Source organism: Drosophila rhopaloa, unplaced genomic scaffold (assembly GCF_018152115.1).
Source record: "Drosophila rhopaloa isolate 14029-0021.01 unplaced genomic scaffold, ASM1815211v1 contig_177, whole genome shotgun sequence".
In the NCBI taxonomy this organism is placed as follows: Eukaryota; Metazoa; Arthropoda; class Insecta; order Diptera; family Drosophilidae; genus Drosophila; species Drosophila rhopaloa.
In genome coordinates, this window is record NW_025335058.1 from 150,911 (window position 1) to 171,209 (window position 20,299).

The 20,299-nt window shown below is 39.2% G+C and overlaps 1 protein-coding gene across 3 annotated transcripts in view; it reads left to right on the plus strand.

Moving 5' to 3' along the window:
- LOC108041322 (calcium/calmodulin-dependent protein kinase kinase 2) overlaps nucleotides 1-20,299 on the plus strand; it is a 268,166-nt gene that overhangs the window by 4,439 nt on the left and 243,428 nt on the right. Inside the window, exon 2 of one of the 3 annotated variants that reach the window (XM_044458813.1) lies at nucleotides 8,923-12,534. The exons of the other annotated variants lie outside the window; for them this stretch is intronic. Within the exon in view, the coding sequence (XP_044314748.1) occupies nucleotides 9,887-10,321 (435 nt within the window). The 5' untranslated portion in view covers nucleotides 8,923-9,886 and the 3' untranslated portion in view covers nucleotides 10,322-12,534. Of the gene's footprint in view, nucleotides 1-8,922; nucleotides 12,535-20,299 lie in introns of those variants that run through there. 3 annotated transcript variants of the gene reach the window in all.

Below are 20,299 nucleotides of genomic sequence, written 5' to 3' on the forward strand. Positions count from 1 at the left end.
TAAAATAGAAACGCAGCCAAAATGCCAAAAAAAAATAATGCGCTAACCCCAAAAAATACTAAAATCTAAAAAAGTCGTATGTGCAACAAATACTTTATTTATATTTTTGTCCATATCTTTTTATGGAAAGCGTTTTCTGTTTGGCTTTTTTCGTCATAAACTTCACAAAATATATATATTTGGAAACATAACCCATTTCTTACCATTTTAAAATGGTTACTTATTTAAAATTGGCATATGTCAGTTAACCCTCCTTGGAACGAATACTTTTGTGACTCACTGTAAGTAGATTTTTGGTCACATTTGATGAATTTTTAGGGGAATAAACCATTTTTTAAGAATTTTTTGACGTACTGATCAACTACACTAGTACTATTACCACAAGCACAAATATTTTAAAGGTAATACCAAATGGAAGGCAATAATAATAATCTTTACTTCCACAGTAATATTAAAGCAAGGAACAGCTGTTCGTAATGTCAGCAAGCTAATCATGTTAAATAATAGATAGCTGACTATATTGGAAACTAGAAAGAGTGTATACAGTATATTATGGTGTTATCGAGCTAAAGGCTAGTATTCAGATCGACAAAAACTGTCCGCCAGTCATGAGAGAGAGCGAGAGGCAAACAGCTGGCGTTCACTTTTCGTCAACGTTTTTTTTCACATCGTTCCTCAGATCGACGAAAAAAATATCAGAAAATTGCATAGCGTTGCCAGTCTGCGGAAATGAACTTTGGGTGAACCCTAGCGAAAAGATTACAAAATTTAATCTTTTGGCGTGCGCTTCTCACTGAACATTATAAGAAATGGAGGGAAAAACTCAAAATACTCGCAAAAGTCGATTGCAGGAGTTTACATGTGAGGACAAAATAACATTAATACTCTTTAGGGTGCCTCTTGTCAGAACAAAATGTTTTTTAGTTCAAGAATGTACGAAAAAACACAATAAAAGTGCAGCTATGAACTTTAAATTAGCAAATAATCAGTATATTAAAAAAAAAACTGTTAAATTTAAATTGTATTGTTTTTTAATTTTTTTGTATAGCGGCAGACTTGTCTTGGCAAGGTATTTGATAATATCTTTTAAAGGCTCTTTCCCGCAAATACGATATTTGAATTTTAACTGCTGGTCAACAAACCCAGCTGATTGACAGTACGACCGTAGCACGCATAATTCTGATGAACTCTCGAAAATGCAGTCACACTGGAATGATTAAAGTTTTTACGCTAGCGTACTCGTTTGTCGATCTCAGTACTAGGCTTAAATTTTGTATTCTTTTCGCTAGGGTTCACTCAAAGTTTATTTTAGCAGACTGGCAACGCTATGCAATTTTCTGTTATATTTTACATCGATCTGAGTTCCGAGGTGAAGCACAATTGTTTAAGTCTAGTACTCAGATCGACAAACGAGTACGCTTGCGTAAAAACTTGAATCTTTCTAGTGTGACCAAAATTTCGAGAGTTCATCAGAATTAAGCGTGCTACGGTCGTACTGTCAATCAGCTGGGTTTGTTGCAGTAAAATTCAAATATGGTGTTTGCGGCAAAGAGCCATTAAAAGATATTATCAACTACCTTGGCAAGACAAGTCTGCCGCTGTACAAAGAAATTAAAAAACAATACAATTTAACTTTAACAGTTGTTTTTTTTGACCTAAGAAACATAGTATTAGTGTTATTTTGACCCCACATGTAAGCTCCTGCACTCGACTTTTGCAGGTTTTTTTAATTTTTTCCCTCCATTTCTTTAAATGTTTAGTGAGAAGCGCACGCCAAAAGATTAAATTTTTTAATCTTTTCGCTAGGGTTCACCCAAAGTTCAGTTCCGCAGACTGGCAACGCTATGCAATTTTCTGGTACTTTTTTCGTCGACCTGAGGACCGAGGTGAAAAAAACGTTGACGAAAAGTGTACGCCAGCTGTTTACCTCTCGCTCTCTTTCTCATGACTGACGGACAGTTTTCGTCGATCTGAGTACTAGGCTTAACAAAACAAATTCTTAATGTCTCAAATACATTTAAAGATAGAATATGCTAGATGAATTTTAAAATATGCTATATTTAAAGCTATACGAATTTTACAAGCCTTTCCAATTTAAAAAATGCTAGAACTAGCTGATAATAAGCTAAACTGGCAACACTGCCTGGGGCCTGCCGCTTTGAAACTTTTGTGTCCATTTTCGTTGTATGAAATGCTCATGAGTGATTGAACAAAAAAGAGTTGCTCACTGAACTGAGTGAGTGAACATGTTCCTTCGAACTTGTTCTTTTTTGTTCACTTGCTCAGTTTTGCTCTCTTACTTGCTCTTATTTGTTCACATGTTCAGTTTTGCTCACTTGCTCCTTTTTGTTCACTTGCTCAGTTTTGCTCTCTTACTTGCTCTTTTTTGTTCACGTGTTCAGTTGCCATCTGGTGGTTCTGGTTCAAAAAGTATTTTTTTTTTTTTTTGTTTGATGAATTTTGCATACGGCCATACAGTCAAACAGCTGTTTTCTCAGATTGCGCAAACCTGATCATTCTTCCGTTTATTTTGTTTCAATACTCAATACTCTGAAATGCAGGGCTCAATTGTAATCTTGCAAGTGAGCAAGTGAACAAGTGAACAAGTGAGCAAACTGAGTGAGTTGAATCATTAAAAAAAAAGAACAAGTGAACATGTTCACCCAAATGAGCAGTTTTTACCCAACACTAATGTCGCTTTATATCGACGTGAAGTCTGAAAACATATTTAAAATATTTAAACACGAAAGAATGTTAGTTTTATGTACCGAAATCAAAGTTACTATACCTTTGAAAATAAAACAAAAATGTGTTATTACAATTACAATACAATCCGTAAGGGTATAAAAATTTTTGTATGTAGATAATGCATACATTAAACTAGAGTTTTAATACAACAAGAGGTCGCTGAGGGTGAAGTAGGAACGTCAGGTTCAGAATCGAGTTTTATTCCAGGACACAGGAGTTCTGAATATAACGGAGACGTTTTTTTACTGAGACACAAAATCCGCCTGGCTCGACATCGTGGCCGTAATAGACACAGCCGACTTCTATAACCGCACCACGTGATTGACTGCATTTTGACATTTTTGATCTATATTAAACTCTTTACAATACGCGAAATAAAGGACCATTCGTGTGTGACGTGTTAAATAAACATATTTGTTTTTAAACATTTACGGTAACGTACATTTTTTTCGATTTTAAAAATAAGTTTAAAGCTTTTTTACAAATCGGAGAAAATATTAAATAGTTGCCAAAGAAACGATTGCAAAATGAATAGAATCAAAGGTTGTTTAAAGAATTTTATGATCTTTATGTCACTAAATTTAAATTCCACCACACGGATTACATATTGACTCCATTTATATGCTTTATGGAATCTCAACTGGGATGCACATTGTATATTACCTTCTGACTTAATTCACCCTCCTCTGTTAATTAATTTACCCTCCCTAGCCAACCGTAGAACAATGCTTCGCACTATCTTCATTTACAACCTTATTCGTGATGAGATTGACACACCGACAGTATTTGCAGGTCGGCTAAACTTCTCTGTGCCAAAAATAATAACAAGAAATTATACTGATTTAACTATGTCTTGTATGAGCCTTTAAGAGCATTATGTTTTTTCATAATAGGGTTTTTCCGAAGGCTCGCTCCGGCCAAATTGCTGACACAGCGTCTGGCCGGAAGCTCGTGCATAGCCGGCAAACACTACCCATTGGAGTGGCCGCTATGAGTCTCTTTTTTGTAAGCTTTAAGTTTCAGTTAAGATTTGACTTTATATGAATAAAGAGCTGCTGCTCATACAAATTTTACTCCGACAACCGTCGTTAAATCCTTATTATGGAAAAACTGTCTGAGTCCCTAGGCCAGCAGGTAAAGAAGGGCAGTCACCCTTCATAATTAATCTGGGAGAATTCTTCGGCCAGCCCGCACCTCCTGGATAATCTGCAACTGCGAGGGACCACCCGTGGCATAATCAAATAAATTAATTGGCGCTCAACGCAAAAGTATCCACAGCGGTATAATAGGGATCATGTAAGTGAGCAAATCAGTCCTTATACTTCTCGGCATCTGCATTAGTGTGTAACTTCTAAAAAATAAAACAAATAAATCGCGGCCAGAATATTCTTCTGCAGCTCGAATAAATAAAACAAGTAAATCACTGCCAGAATATTTTCTGCAGCTCCGCTTTTATAATTTGGAGTTCATTTAAAAAATAAATACAACATTAATTAACATACTGATTATTTGGTGACATTGAGGAATTTTAAATTGTGGAATTATTTGCGTTATTATTATATTTGTTTCTGTGTGTTGTTTGCATTTTTAATTGCTAAAAATATAAATATGTCAGACATATGGAAATCTCATAAATCATTTTCTTGGCGACAGAGCTGTCTCATTGAATTGTGGGCATTTAATTTAGCCCTTATGTGTCGTTGTGTTTTTTGCTTATACCTAAAATTCTCTGTATTAGCTTCTCAACAAACTTGGGTTTTTTTTGTTTTTTTACTGCTTTCCCGCTCCGCGCCGGTACGCGAACCTGACACCGCGCATTCACATTTCGACTCTGTTAGCTTCGCTTCTTTGTTTACCATAGCGGCAGCTCAGGCGCCAAGGCCCCTTTGCTGTACAGTTTTGTTTATGTAAGGCTGCTTAGGCATGCAACTCTTGGTTAATGGAATTTAACATTGCTGTACATGTCATTCCTAAATTATAGGGATACCAAACAAAATAGCGACTCAGAGTCAGACTCTGAGAGGCTTCTAATTACTTCTACACCGAGTTAGGCGGCTACCAGTGCCGCTCCCAATACAAACATGTCCATAAACGCGGATCAGCTCCAGGCTGTCATCCAGGCGGCTATCGCCAACGCACTAACAGAAAAGGCTGGCGAGGACCAGCGCAGGGAGAATGAAATGCGCAAAACTATAGAGGAATTAGCTAGGCAGGTGGCAGAGGCGCGGATATCACCTGCCCAGATAAAAACCCCCAGATTAAAGTTTATGAACCCATTGATATCACAGGCAATGTTCAATGCAACGAGCCCCTAGACGCCGTTAAATGCCTGCCCGAATTTACGGGGGCACAAGAGACATATGTCTCTTGGCGGCAAGCGGCAGTAGCTGCATATTTTATATTTAGAATTTATGTATATAGCTAACGCCATTACCAGGCCGTAATTATTATTAATAGCAAAATTAGGGGCCCTGCTGATGACGTGCTATCTTCGTTTGGAACTGTATTGAATTTTAATTGCGATTATAAATCGCCTCGATTTAACATGTAGTGACAAGCGACCGATGCATGTCATAGGACAAGAGATGGCCACCCTCAGGCAGGGAAATCTCTCACTGCTACAATATTATGATGAGGTCGAGAAAAAATTGACCCTCCTTACAAACAAAGCCACCATGTTGCACGACGCTTCGGCGGCAAGGGTCCTGTGCGAGAAATTCCGGGATGATGCCATTCGAATATTCATCTCGGGATTAAAACGCAGCCTCCCAGATGTCCTCTTCTCGGCAAAGCCGAAGGACATGCCAACAGCGCTTGCTTTGGCCCTGGAGGTGGAGGCAAATCACGAGAGGTATTCCTTCGCGGATTCTTTTGAAAAAGAGCTAGGAGGATAAAGATAAGAAACAATATCCAAAGACGCAGGAGCGCCAACGTGCCACTCCTTAGAACCATTTCCAAACAGGTGCTAGCAAGAATCCATATTTCACAAAGCAGCACAAAGTTCAAGTCCACTCTGCTCCACGCAGTGATAGGCTTCGTGAGAATACTCCCGAGCCCATGGACATCAACCCTTCGCTGTCCAGGATGTTCAAGCCATCTCAGGCGCCGGCTTACCAAAACAGAAAGCCGGCCGTGTCCGATCGATCCGGCCCGCACAAGAGGCAGAGAGTTAACAATAACGCGCAGAGCGCAGGCGAAACTGAGGAAAAATACACCGCCGCAGCCTCAGGCGCGGTCTAAGAAATCAATGACGACGCCATTCATGAATATGATTCGGACGTTATTAATTTTTTTAGGGGAAAATCCCTGCTACCCGTCATCAGACTAAGAGTAGCTGGAGTAGATATGAAGCTTTTGGTAGATACGGGCGCGGCAAAAAATTTCATCCGTCCATACTAAAGATTTAAAGGCGTCCGCTCGGTAGAATCGCCATTTACGATACATTCTATCCATGGCGTCACCACCATCACTAGGAAGTGCTTTGTCTCCCTATTCAACTTGAAGGCCACGTTCTTCATATTACCATATTACCAGGCAGGGGCATCGCTTTGTCTAGCTTCCGGCCAGCCCGACTTCAATTTTACCAACATTGATTGCTCGGACGCGCCGTCTCTAGCTAGAGAGGCCTTTATAAAAATGCTCGGCGAACGAAAAAAAGCCTTTGCAAACCCTAACGAGGCCCTACCTTACAACACGTCGGTGGTAGCTACCATCAGGACGGTTAGTGAGGAGCCCAGTTATTCCAAGCTTTACCCATACCCAATGGGGGCAGCTGATTTTGTCAATAACGAAATCCCCTACAACAACCCAATATGGGTAGTAGACAAAAAGGGCACTGACGAAGCGGGCAACCGCAAAATGCGGCTCGTATTAGATTTTCCCAAATTGAACGAGAGGACGATACCTGATCGCTATCCTATGCCAAATATCTCTATGATACTAGGAAATTTAGGCAAAGCCAAATACTTCACAACACTCGATTTGAAGTCTGGCTACCACCAGATCACTCTGGCAGAGCGTGACCGTGAAAAAACTTCCTTTTCCGTTAACGGAGGAAAGTACGAGTTTCGCCGGCTACCGTTTGGTTTGAAGAATGCTGCCAGCATCTTCCAAAGATCCATCGACGACATACTGCGGGAGCAGATTGGCAAATTTGGCTATGTCTATGTTGATGATGTCATCGTTTTCTCAGAAGACGAAAACGCCCACATACGGCACGTGGATTGGGTTCTTAAGAGTCAGCACGACGCCAGCATGAGGGTATCACCCCAAAAAGCTTTTTTTAAGAAAAGCGTTGGCTTTTTGGGCTTTATTGTCACCAACAACGGTGCCACAACTGACCCAGAAAAAATCAAAGCCATTCAGAAATTTCCCGAACCCAAAAATATATTCGAGGTGAGAACGTTCCTTGGCCTATTACCGATGCTTCATTAAAGATTTTGCATCAATCACTAGGCCCATCTCCGATATTCTGAAAGTGGAGCATGGAAGTGTACAGCAACGGCTTGCTTTCCAAAAGTTGCGTAACATTCTGGCTTCAGAGGATGTCATCCTCAGCTACCCGGATTACAAGAAGGCATTCGATCTAACGACAGATGCCTCGGCATTTCACATTGGTGCGGTACTATTCCAAGAGGGAAGACCCATCACCATGCTATCTAGGACCCTAAAAGACCGAGAGGTTAACTACGCTACTAACGAGCTGTTAGCCATAGTTTGGGCACTGGCCAAATTACGCCATTACTTATATGCACTAAAAAGATATTGTTTGCGCACTTGGCGCAGTTATTAAAATTGTAAACTCTCTATAGTTTTAAGGCGAGAGCGAGAGCCAATAAAGCTTTCCTTCACTCTCGCGAATTTGCCCCGTCTCTCGCCCCCCTTAGATAAGCATAGCTATAAGAGAATGTAATTGAAAATTAAAGCCAGTGTTAAATCGAACCCGATCCAAATCGCACTCCCTTTAGTGGCTTTCGTCGTCAATAAAATCGTCAAAGATCCAACCACAAGTCGCGTTTCTTATTAATACAAAATAGTATTAAAATTACAGATATAAATTTCTATACTGACCACCAGCTATTGACATTCGCAGTATCGGAATCCAATCCGAATGCGAAAATCAAACGATGGAAAGCTCGCATCAACGAGTCCGGTGCTTAAATGTTTTATAAGCCCGGCAAAGAGAATCTCGTCGCGGATGCCCTCTCCAGACAGCAACTTAACGTTGTGGAGGCGGAAGAAGCTTATTCGTGTGCGGCCACTATTCACAGCGAAGCGTCGCTCACACACACCATCGAAACCACGGATAAGCCATTGAATTGCTTTCAGAACCATTTTCTCCACTGATAAGAAATACTTCCTCACATCCATTGACAAATTTTCAAACAGTAGAGGATCTCAAACCGGCTTTATTACAATTCTTAACGTCTTCCCTAAAGCCAGAGTCATTTATTGCGACAATGAACCCTCATTGAACTCGCACACCATTCGGGCCATGCTGGAAAATCACTTCGGAGTTAGCATCTCAAATGCACCCCCACTCCGCAGCGTCTCGAACGGACAAGTGGAGCGATTCCACAGCACTCTGGTGGAGCTTGCCAGATGCCTTAGAATTGACAAAGTCATTAGAGACACTGTAGAGTTGATCTTGCTGGCCACGTCTAAGTACAACAAGTCTATCCATTCGGTCATCGATAAGAGACCGGCCGACGTGGTAGTCACACAATCAAGTGACCCGCAGTGCGATAGACAAGATAGAATAACCATGCCCAAACTAAGCCCAAACTAAGCTGGGAAATACCTCCCGACAAAACAGAGTGTTCAATGTCGGCGACAAAGTCCTAGTGAAATCCAACAGGAGACTAGTCAACAAGCTTTCACCGTTATGCGAAGAAAAAACTGTGAAAGCGGACATGGGGACCACAGTCCTCATTAAGGGGAGGGTGGTCCACAAGGACCACCTTAGGTAGGCGAGACACAAGCATGTTGTCATTCGCCAGATAATTTTTTACTATTTTTCCATTTTTTATCCCTAGCCACTTGGCATAAGTTTTTGCCCTTATCACGTTTTATTATCATTATTCGTACTCATTACTCATTTACGCTTTATCTCATATGTTTTGGTGGTGGGCTACCCAAGTTTTATAAAATACTACAACAAATCCAAAATTACAGGCTTAAACCCATACCTCTGCTATTCCTTTTTGCCCTGACATCGGCGCACGTCACGGACTACTCGCATTCCTATCATTGATGGACGTATGGGAAGAATTCGCATTGTTGAGACACTCAGCGAATCTCTCAGAGTATAGGCGCGTGGTGGAGGAAACTGGTGGCATGATTAACATGTTTCCCCAGTCACACATACAAAAGCTTTTGATCGTAGATGTCGTTCACCTGCGTGACCTGCTCGAATCACTGAGCATCCACCATAGGGTAGCCAGGAGTTTAGACTTTTTGGGAGCGGCGTAGTAGTGGCGGGAACAAATATTAAAATATTAAATTTACTGAATTTCAACTTACCAATGTAAACAATAGACAGACAAATATTAACAACAAAGTACAGGAACAAATTAAATAGTATTTCCACCACTGTCAACCAAATTCTGAGGTCGGCTAAAGAATACCAAGTTGACTCGGGACGAGATGTTATTATCTCGGAATAGGATGATTGCGATGGAGCTGCAAAATTTATTGCTAGCAATAACTCTTGCCAGAATCAATATAGTTAGCCCCAGCATATTAGATCATGCAGACCTGGAAAGTGTGTGGATCGAGCAGCCCACAGATACCCCCATTAGAGATATGCTGTCCGTTGCGTCTGTCAAAATATTACAATCCGTTAACATTTTACATTTCATTATTAAATTTCCAAAAATTAAGTCAGCATGTGTCAAGATCACAGTTTTTCCCGTGTGTGACACAGTGTGCAACGGAGAGATTCACACAGTCAAAAACTGCTCCGTGTCACCTGGACCCTGATTTTGTCAACTGGCGCTAAGAAGATCATGCGCCTAAGAACTCCACGCTGGGGGTATTTCGCACTGCGATATCCAACATAGCGATTTGCACCCTATCACCCACGTGGATGAAGGCATTATCATCATAACCGATCGCCCGGCTTGTGTGAGGGTGGACAATGGCACTTACGTTCACTTACGAGGAACTCACCTCATCACATTCATTGACGGTTAACGAAACCCGTTACGTCAATCACGACGTGGCCCGGAAAAGGGTACCAGGGGTGGCTAGATCGCCTTCCCTGAACATCACCCTGGAACACAACATACTCAGCCTTCCATACCTTTACCGCTTGAGTGAACGTAACCTGGATCATATTAAGAAATTCGGGGAAGATATCAACGGCTATCGTTCACACCAGATAGTGCTAATCGCAGGAGCGATCTGCTGCGCGTTGATCTGCGTCGGCCTCACTTATCGGCAAGTCACCCAGGCCAGGAGATCCACGGCCCAACTAAGGAAGGTGATTGCCCAAATAGGGTCGGCCAAGGGCGACCTTAATTCTGAAGGGGGAGTAGTTAACAAAGTTAACCGGGCGACGGCAAATTGCTGACACAGCGTCTGGCCGGAATCTCGTGCATAGCCGGCAAACACTATCAGTCTCTTTTTTTTAGCTTTAAGTTTCAGTTTAGATTTGTCTTTATATGAAGCTGCGGCTTGTTACTGAAAAACTGTCTGAGTCCCTAGGCCAGCAGGTATAGAAGGCCAGTCACCCTTCCAACGTAATCTTCATAATTCATCTTGGAGAATTCTTCGGCCAGCCGGCGAACTACCACAGCGGCGGACCTTGCCACCCGAAACCCCTGGATAATCTGCAACAGCGGTGGGATAATCAAATAAATTAATTTGTATATTCATATCTCGAATCTATCTTCACGAGAATCGTGAGATACGATACACAGATGCGACCGCCGGTCGGTTGGGCGAGGGGTGGGCCGTGGGAGTCAATATTTTTGAAAATCTTAAAAATATTTAAAACGAAATTTCCGAATTTCCCTAATTGGGTCTGATATATATAAAATAATAAATAAATTTAGTAGTAATAATGTGTTTAGTTTAAAAACGTTATTATCCTATATAAAAAATAATTTAATGAACTTAAAAATGTTTTTACCTGTACCTCAATTGGTATATTAAAATCGACATTGAATTATATCTTTAAGGTGTTGCCGCCAGAGCTAACACCAAATGTTTTCACAATTAAATAAGTTTTTAGTTAACGTACAAGCACCCTAAATCAATACATTTTTTTGTAACCCGTATTCCTAATTCGAACTTAAAGAGGTGGTCGATAAATATTGTATACTAGTGATTAGTGTTTATCCTATAGTTGTAATACCCTTCCTCAATGTAAGCTCACATTTATAATTTAATACAAACTTAACTTTTTACTAAGCTTACTATGTTTTTGTTTCTGAAGATTCTTTGTTAATATATATCTGCAATCATATGTTTAGTTGAAAGAAAGTTGTAGATCTTTTGTCGATGCGAAATATCTGATTACATGTTTTACTCCTATCCAATGCACAACGTAAGGATCCTTGTTGCGCTGCGCTAGATTAGATACTGAGTGTAGAATACCTGTCCTTGATGACAGCGCCAACCACATGAGTACACCTATGACCGCTTGATACGCTTGTTCGTTAACTCTTTCGCATCCTTCTTCGTCGCATGTAATTTGGAAACCTACATCCAGTGGAGTTACAGCTGGTCTACACTCCTTAATGCCGTGCCGCTGAAGCAGATTCTCAATATACAGACTTTGCAACTGGCTATGATCAAAACATTCGAATGATTGAGATATTTTGCTTTTTTAGCTCATGAGATAATTTTTATCTTGAAAAGCTATGATCAGGTCGTCTACGTATACAAAAATAAGTGGAAGATGCGGTCCACTTATATTCATGTAGAGACATGGCCTCGATTTACATGGATTAAAACAATGCTACGCAGAAATCTATCGAATTTACAGTTCCACTATCTGCTAGACTGTTTACGGCCGTAAATTGCCTTCTTTAGCAAAAGCACCCCGTCCGCGTGATCTTTGTCCATAAATCCGCATGATTGTTTTATGTACACAGTGTCTGTTAAACTACTATTCAGATAAGCCAAAGACCAATATAATCTCTCCATACGATTTTTTGCACACGAATTTTTTGTGCAGGCTTTTCAACTGGCTTTTCGCTCTCTTGCCCAAAAGCCAGCGAGAGGGCGCTCTAGAGCCAGCCGCACTCTTGCACGCATACTGCGACAGCCGATGACTGCATGTGTGCACATGTGTTCACAAGCGAAGAAATTCGCTGCAGCGCGCTGTCGAAATATACTCTTTATTTTAAAATTCTAACATTATTAAAAATACCTATTTTGTATTTCCTTTATATGATAATTATTCCAATGTAGTATATTTTTTAGTAATGACCAAATAGATCTACGTATATTAAGATACATCATTTATTTCATACATGACTTCACATTGAAATAATTGTCATTAGGGTATTCAGCGTGCGACGTGTGAACGAATTTTAAAGGCCTCAGAAATTTTGCGATTGAACAGGATGAATATTTTTATATTTATTGTATTTTAAATATATGGATTTAAAAATATGTGGTATTTTTATATTATACGTATTATAATAACATTAAATAAAATTATTATCATAATATAAATTTAATTTAATTCTGTTTGTAGGCGACCTTTGATGTATGTTTAAATTTTTTGAGTTTTTCCGGCTCGAGGTCAACAATTGAAAAATGTTTTAAATAAAAGTTTTTAAATTTAATTTTTTAATTTTTCCGATATATTTCGGTTGCACTTCGGCAACCGTCTTCAGGGCAACTATAATTAATATAAAAAAATAAAATAACATAAATTTAGACAATAAAAAACAAAGCTTTAAAAATTATTACACCTACATAATTTTACACGTCTGCACCGTCGGACGTTTTTTGTATATTAGCTTGGTGTCTTAATTTTAAGTCTGATCTGTGTTGTGATATTCGAGTTTTTAGTTTAAATTTAGTTGTTCCTACATATATACTGTCACATTTTTCATTTATATCTCCATTGCATGGTATTTGATATACAACATTGTTTTTGTCAAACATTTGTATTTTGGACTTGGTCTTGTTGAATATTGGTCGTAGGGTATTGTTGGGCTTGTGTGCTATTGTTATTTTTTGTTTATTATAAAATTCTGACTTTTTAAGGCGTTCTGATAGTCTTGGTATATATAGGTAGGTAGGTTCTCTACATTTTGTTTTTTGTTCCATGTTTTGGTGTCTTTTAATTAAAGTTCTAATTAGATGGTTTCTGAAGTCGTTGTCCTTTAAAATTTGTCTTTTTTCATTTTTGGTTTCTTCATGAAAAATGTTGTCCGAAATGGCTAGCATCCGTTGTATACAACCTACTGCTGTACTGATTATCATTGTTTTAGGGTGTTTTGAGTTGAAGTTGATGATTCGTCCTGATGCTGTTGGTTTTTTATACCACTTAAGTTTTAGAATGTTCCCCTGTCTATGAACCATTGAGTCCAAATATGCTAGTCCTCCATCTTCTTCCTGTTCCAGTGTGAATTTTATGTTTTTGTTGAAAGAGTTTAAAGCGTCAAGTGTGTTTTGTATTTCGTCTTCTTTTACTATTGCGAATAAATCATCCACATACTTCGTCAAAAGTCTTGGTTTGTGTCCTAGTTTTTTCAAAGTGTTGTCTAATAGCTCTTCCATTACTATGTCTGCAATTATTGGTGAAGCAGGGGATCCCATCGGCATTCCTTTTAGTTGTGTGTATATATCGTCATTAAATTTAAAGTATCTGTTGTCTTGTATGCAAAATTGTACTAATTTTTGTATGCTCTTTTATTTTTGTCCATTTTTCTCTAATTGTGTCTAGTGCAAGGTCTATAGGTATGCTTGGAAATAGTGAGACTACATCAAATGATATTAATTTTTCATCATCACAGATGTACGTGTTGTTGATTCTTTCTTTAAATTCTACTGAGTTTTTTATGTTGTAGCTGGAGTCTATGGTGATGTTCTTTAATATGTTTGCCATATATTTACAAAGTCCGTGTGATGGTGATCCTATAGATGAGCATATAGGTCTTAATGGCGTCCCTTCCTTGTGGATTTTTGGTAGTCCGTATATGCGTGGTGGTAATGCCGTTGTCGTGACTAACTTATTCCTTTCGCTCCGTGAAATAAGTCCTTTTGTGAGTAGATTTTCCGCTAATTCATTGTTTCTTGTTTGAAGTTTCGATGTTATATCCTTTCGTAAAATCCGATATGTGTTCCTTTCCTACAAAATGTTATTCATTTTTTGATTGTAAGTATCTTTGTCCATGGCAACTGTCTTGTTTCCTTTGTCAGAAGTTAAAATTAGTATTTCGTCATTTTCCTTTTAAAATTTTCGTGTCTGCCCCACAGTGTCTAGTATTGCGCGATCTATTGCACTTTCCCGAACCGACGTCATATAATCTTTAATAAGTAAAGAGAATTTAGTGCGTGACTCTTCTTGTTGCTCTTTTCCTGTAAGAGTTTGCACCAATTCCTCTCCGTCCGCTATATACTTGAAGAGAGGGAAATTCTTAAATTTATATAAATATTTGTATATTAACTATTTTAATTATTTAGAAAAAAGAAAAACCCAAAGGGGAAACAAAAAAGGTTTGCCCGCTTTTCTTTCCAAAAATGCTTCAAATCAAATTTAAAAGGCACAAAATCATTAAACCAAATTTTAGTTTCACACGAAATACTAAAAATAGATAACTTATAAAAAATGTACTTGTATTATATTTAAATATACTCCTAATGTAGCTAAATGTTGAAAATTAACCTACCCACCCTACCTAATAAATAATAAATATTTATATCTGTATTTGTATATTAACTATTTTATTTATTAAATATACTAAAAAATTAAAATAGATAATATGCTAAATATTCTATTAAATTGATTAAATAATTAAAATAAAACTGCTTGATTAAATATGAATATATTTAAAGGCAGGTTGATAATATTAGATATGATGATATTCGTATTTGCTTTAAATATTTTAAGTCATTAAATCAAAGTTTAATATATTTGAATTAAAATTAAATTTAATATTTCCATAAATCATTAAAAAGTGAATAAAAAAAAGGACATGGATAATATCCTTTATCCTTTAAATATTATATATTTAATTTAAATAAACTTCGTTTTTTTTTTTTAACAATCATATTCAAATAACTTTATTGAAATATTTTTAAATTTAATCAAGCAGTTTTATATGTTCTGTACTAAAAATTATGTTTTTATTTTAATTTAAATATGTAAAACGAAACTATGAATTAAATATGCAGATATTCGTTTTTAAGGTATATAAAAAAGTTTTACATCAAGCTTCGTTGCCACATGTACATAAATGCAATTTAAACAAGAGAGAACGCTATAGTCGACGGTCTCGACTATTAGATACCCGTTACTCAGCTAAACAACTTAATATAAATATGCCTTCTGGTATGTTTTTCGCCGCTCGAATTAGCACCTTGGCCAGCTGTTCCAATGTCAGATGGCGTTAGATGGCGCTATTGTATTGCGCCATCTACCCCAAGACATTGGTACCACGGGCCATGAAAGGCTGAAATGTAGGCGCTAGCCAGGCTTAAGCGTTTAATGGGTTTTTGGGCGTTAGAGTGGGCGTGGCAAACTTTTATTAGGCCAATCGATAGGTATTGACGAAACAAATACATATCAATTTAAATTTTCATAATAGCATCAAAATTGTGGCCACAGCTTGTGGCTTGTGGGCGTCAGAGGGGGCGTGGCACCATTTTGAAACAAACTTGCGCTGCGTAGGAACTCCTAAAATCTACATGCAAAATGCCAATCTTCTAGCTTTTATAGTTTCCGAGATCTCAGCGTTCATACGGACAGACGGACAGACAGACAGACGGACAGACGGACATGGCTAGATCGACTCGGCTAGTGATCCTGAACAAGAATATATATACTTTATAGGGTCGGAAACGCTTCCTTCTTCCATAATTTTGCACGAATACAATATACCCTTTTACTCTACGAGTAACGGGTATAATAAACATCCTGTTCAATCATAGAAGTTCTTTTGACACACAATTAGTTTTTTAGTCCAGAAATGATTTCTGGCCCAAAATCGTCTTCTCGAACAAATACGCACACATACGCACTTGCTTATTCGTGCAATTCTTTAATTAGATTTTTACGCTCTCAACTTTGTGCGAGCGAAGAGAATTTTCGTCGCCAACAAAAAACAAGCTGCATATTGCAAAACCAATGTATGGCGGCTATGCATCTTAGAGATTATATTGGTCTTTGGATAAGCCGTACAGACATCCATCTGGTGCATATATAATTTTAACTGTGCAGCTAGGGCAAGTATGAAACGAATGCTTTCGATTCGACAGACAGGTGAAAAAGTCTCAGAATAATTTATTCCATACTGCTGTGAGCAACCCTTGCCCACTAGACGTTCCTTATATCGCTGCACTTGCCCGTCGGCATTCCTCGTCACAGTAAAAACTCATTTGCAGCCTATAGCGCGTTCTGTTTTGGGAAGATCTACTATCTTGCAAGTATGGTTGTTCATAAGATTTTTGTACTCTCGAGTCATCGCTTTCAACCATAATTCAGAATCAGGACATCTAATTGATTATTCGTAGCTTAGCGGAATAAATACGTCGCTGTTAATTGCTGCTCCTAAAACATTGAATTGCTTTCGCGGGCGTCCAGGTTCCCTCCGGTGTCATCATCCTCTGCGCTGTTCTCGTTTTCTGCACTGTCCTCATCTTCTGCGCTGTTCTCGTCTTCTGCGCTGATGAAATCGTCGCTGCTGTGATATTTTTTTATGCCCACCTTGTCTTGGTCGTATGAGCTTTCGTCGTCCGAACTGTATCCGTGCGACCCGGGGTTGACTTTGCCATCTGAGCCTACATCGTTGTTGCAGTTGTCCCTCTCAGCCTCCAGTTTGACGTTTGAAACACCACCGCCTTGTGGTAGGTCAAACACCATGAGTCCAGCATCCTTTTATCAGCTCGCTCGTCTAAAAGTACATCTCTCTTTTCGATAACTTGTCCAGTGCTAGGGTCGTAGAGCCTATACCCTTTGGCTGTTCGAAAATAACCGACCATTCGGTATTCCTTTCCTTTTTGCTTGAATTTACTTCGTGTGTGGCCCTTATCCTATGCAAGGAACCAAAAACTTTAAAATGAGATATTGATGGTTTTTTAACGTTCCACGCTTCCATCGGAGTCATGTCTTTCAGCGCGTTTGTAGGCGATCTGTTTCGTAGATACACACCCCCATAGAGACTCCACCAGTCCAGACTGCGTCAGCTAGCATCGGGCCATCTCGGTTAGCCCTCTCCGCTACGCCGTTTTGTTGTGGGCTGTACGGGATTGTCAACTGCCGCCTGATCCCATTCGCTTTGAGAAAGGTTGCGTTGACAAATTCCTTTCCGTTGTCCCTTCGTATACATTTTAGAAGCTTTCCAGTTTGCCTCTCCACGAGCTCCTTAAATTCCACGAACTTTGAGAATACCTCGTCTTTGCCCTTCAGAAAGTAAACAAACATGCGACGTGACTTGATGACTCGATGAACGTGAGAAAATATCGATTTCCACCCAGTGATCTTGTTCTAAAAGGACCGCATACATCTGTATGAAAAAGTTCCAATACTTCACTGGCTCGGCTTTTAGATTTATGTGGGAACGGTTGTACGGTTATTTTGCTCAACATGCATGTTTTACAGGAGGTGTTTTGTGGTAAATTACAACCTTCAATTCCACGAACCATTTTCTTCTTCACAATATCAGCCAGACTGCGATAATTAATGTGGCCATATCGCATGTGCCATAAAATACTATCGGCATTGGAAACAGCAAAACACTGATTGGACTTTTCTTCGAATGTATATAGATTTCCATTTTTGTTTACTTGCAATATACACTCCCCGTTCTGAATAATCTTTGCGTGCTTTTCGTTAAAGTGCACCAAATTGCCTTTAGAAACGGTTTGACTTACGGACATAAAGTTTCCCTTCACCTTAGGAACAAACAGGACATCGTTTAGTACACTAGTGTATCGATCTGTCTTTAGCTTGACTACTCCTTTTTCCTCCGCCTGCAGAAATCCGTCTCCAGCTAATCCAATCGTCTCGGTATGCTTCTCCAGGGTTGTAAACAAGTCTTCATTACAGCCCATGTGGCTTGTAGCTCCGCTATCCAAACACCATTTTGTGCGACCAAAGTTATCCGCATCCAGAGCTCCCATTAAGCTGCTTTTGACCAGTTAGAACTTGCTTCTTTTTTTCCAACTGACACTCGGCCTTGACATGTCCACGCTTGCCACAGTTATAACATATGACATTCTTCCAATCTTTTTTGGAAACTTTGCAGTGTTTGCAAAGCTTGTGCGTGCATGTCGCTCGTTCCAGATTGAGATCGTCTCTCTCCCTCTTCTTTGATCTTGATTCGCAGTACCTCGAATTCCGGCAGACTACAAAATTTTCGTACTCCTTGGGAAGGCTTGATAGAAGAATTATTGCTCGCAGCTCCTCGCTTATCTCAATTCCCACCGACGAGAGCTGATCCAAAACATCGCTGAACGCATTAAGGTGACTGGAAACATTTATGCACCTCCTTCAGTTTTGTCCAAGCCTCAAATGATGACGTACACGTTTTGATGTAACTTAGCTTCGATGTTTTAACGCTGAGGGTAATCATGGCCAGAGCCTTACTGTCCCATCTTGGCCAATCGTCGTTTTCACCAGCATCTTCCCGTTTCAACTGGTCTGATGCCACATCCCATAGCTCCGCGTGAACCAGTACGCTGCGCATCTGAATATGCCAAGAATCATAATTCTTTTCTTCCAATTTGTCGATTTGGTATAGCGAACTCATGTTGAAGCTTTCCGTATAGCGATCCGATTCCGAGCGATCTTTCGTAACGCAATATCCGCTGCTATTTCACAACTTCTCGAAATATTTTTTACTCAAACATCACGTGGCGCATACTTGTATATATATGTGTGTGCCCTGGGCCCATAACCTATTGATGTTATTCCCGCTTGAGTAAAAAGACGTCCGGCTTGGTAGAGTATATATTAACGGAATACCTTTTATTCGATACTTATAGTGACTGCAAAACGAACTATCGATACATATTAAGTGCTAGAGGTTACAGTGTTGTTACGATAGTTTCAATACCATTCCTCAATGTAAGCTCTCGTTTTATATTTTAATACAAACTTAACTTTTTAGTAAGCTCACAATGTTTTTGTTTCTGAAGGTTCTTTGTTAATATATCTGCAATCATCTGTTTAGTTGAAAGATACTTAAAAATAATCTGCCCTTACAAAGTGATACCTGATATCTATGTGTTTTGATCTTGAATGATGTACTGGGTTCTTTGCCAACTGTTGAGCGCTTAAATTGTCAGTATGCATAACTGTTGATGTTTTAGATTATCCGCAACGGATCTCCAAAATAAGTCGTCTCAATGAAATCGCCTCCTTGCATGCGGATGATAAAGCCATATATTCGGCTACTACTGAAAAGCTACGCTGCGTTGCTTTTCCGATTTCCAAGATATTGGTCCTCCAGCTAGATAGAATAGGTATCCTGTTAAAGACTTTCTATCAGTTTTGTCGCCTCCCCAGTCAGCGTCCACATAACCGGCCAAAGGCTCATTGCTTATTTTGTAATGCAATTTAAGGTCTTTTGTCGATGCCAAATATCTGAGTACATGTTTTACTCCTGTCCAATGCTCAATATGGGGATCCTTATTGCGCTGCGCCAATTTAGATACTGAATGTAAAATGTCTGGCCTTGATGATAGCGCCAAACACATAAGTTCTCCTATGACCGCTTGAAATATCTTCTCGTTTATTCTTTTGCATCCCTCTTTGTCGCATGTGATTAGGAATCCTGCATCCAGTGGAGTTGTAGCTGCTCTACAATCCCCAATGCCGTGCCGCTGAAGCAGATTCTCAATATATAAAGTTTGACTCAGCATTATCTCGCCCAATTCGCCTTCTCGCTGAACTTCCATTCCAAGAAACATGTGCAACTGTCCGTGATCGACACATTCCAAAGACTGAGATATCTTGCTTTTAATGCTAATGAGATCATTTTTATATTGACAAGCTATGATCAGGTATAAGAATAAGTGCAAGATGTGGTCCACTTGAATTCATGTATAGACATGACTCGTTTTTACATGGGTTGAAACCAATGCCACGCAGAACTCCTTCCAGTTTACAGTTCCACTCTCTTCCAGACTGTTTAAGGCCATAAATTGCCTTCTTTAGCAAAAGCACGCCGTCCGCGTGATCTTTGTCCAGAAACCCGCATGGTTGTTTTAAGTAAACAGTGTCTGTTAAATTGCTATTTAGATAAGCCGTACAGACATCCATCTGGTGCAAATATAGTTTTAAGTATGAAACGAATGCTCTCCATTCGACAGACAGGTGAAAAAGTCTCCGAGTAATTAATTCATTAATTCCATACTGCTGTGA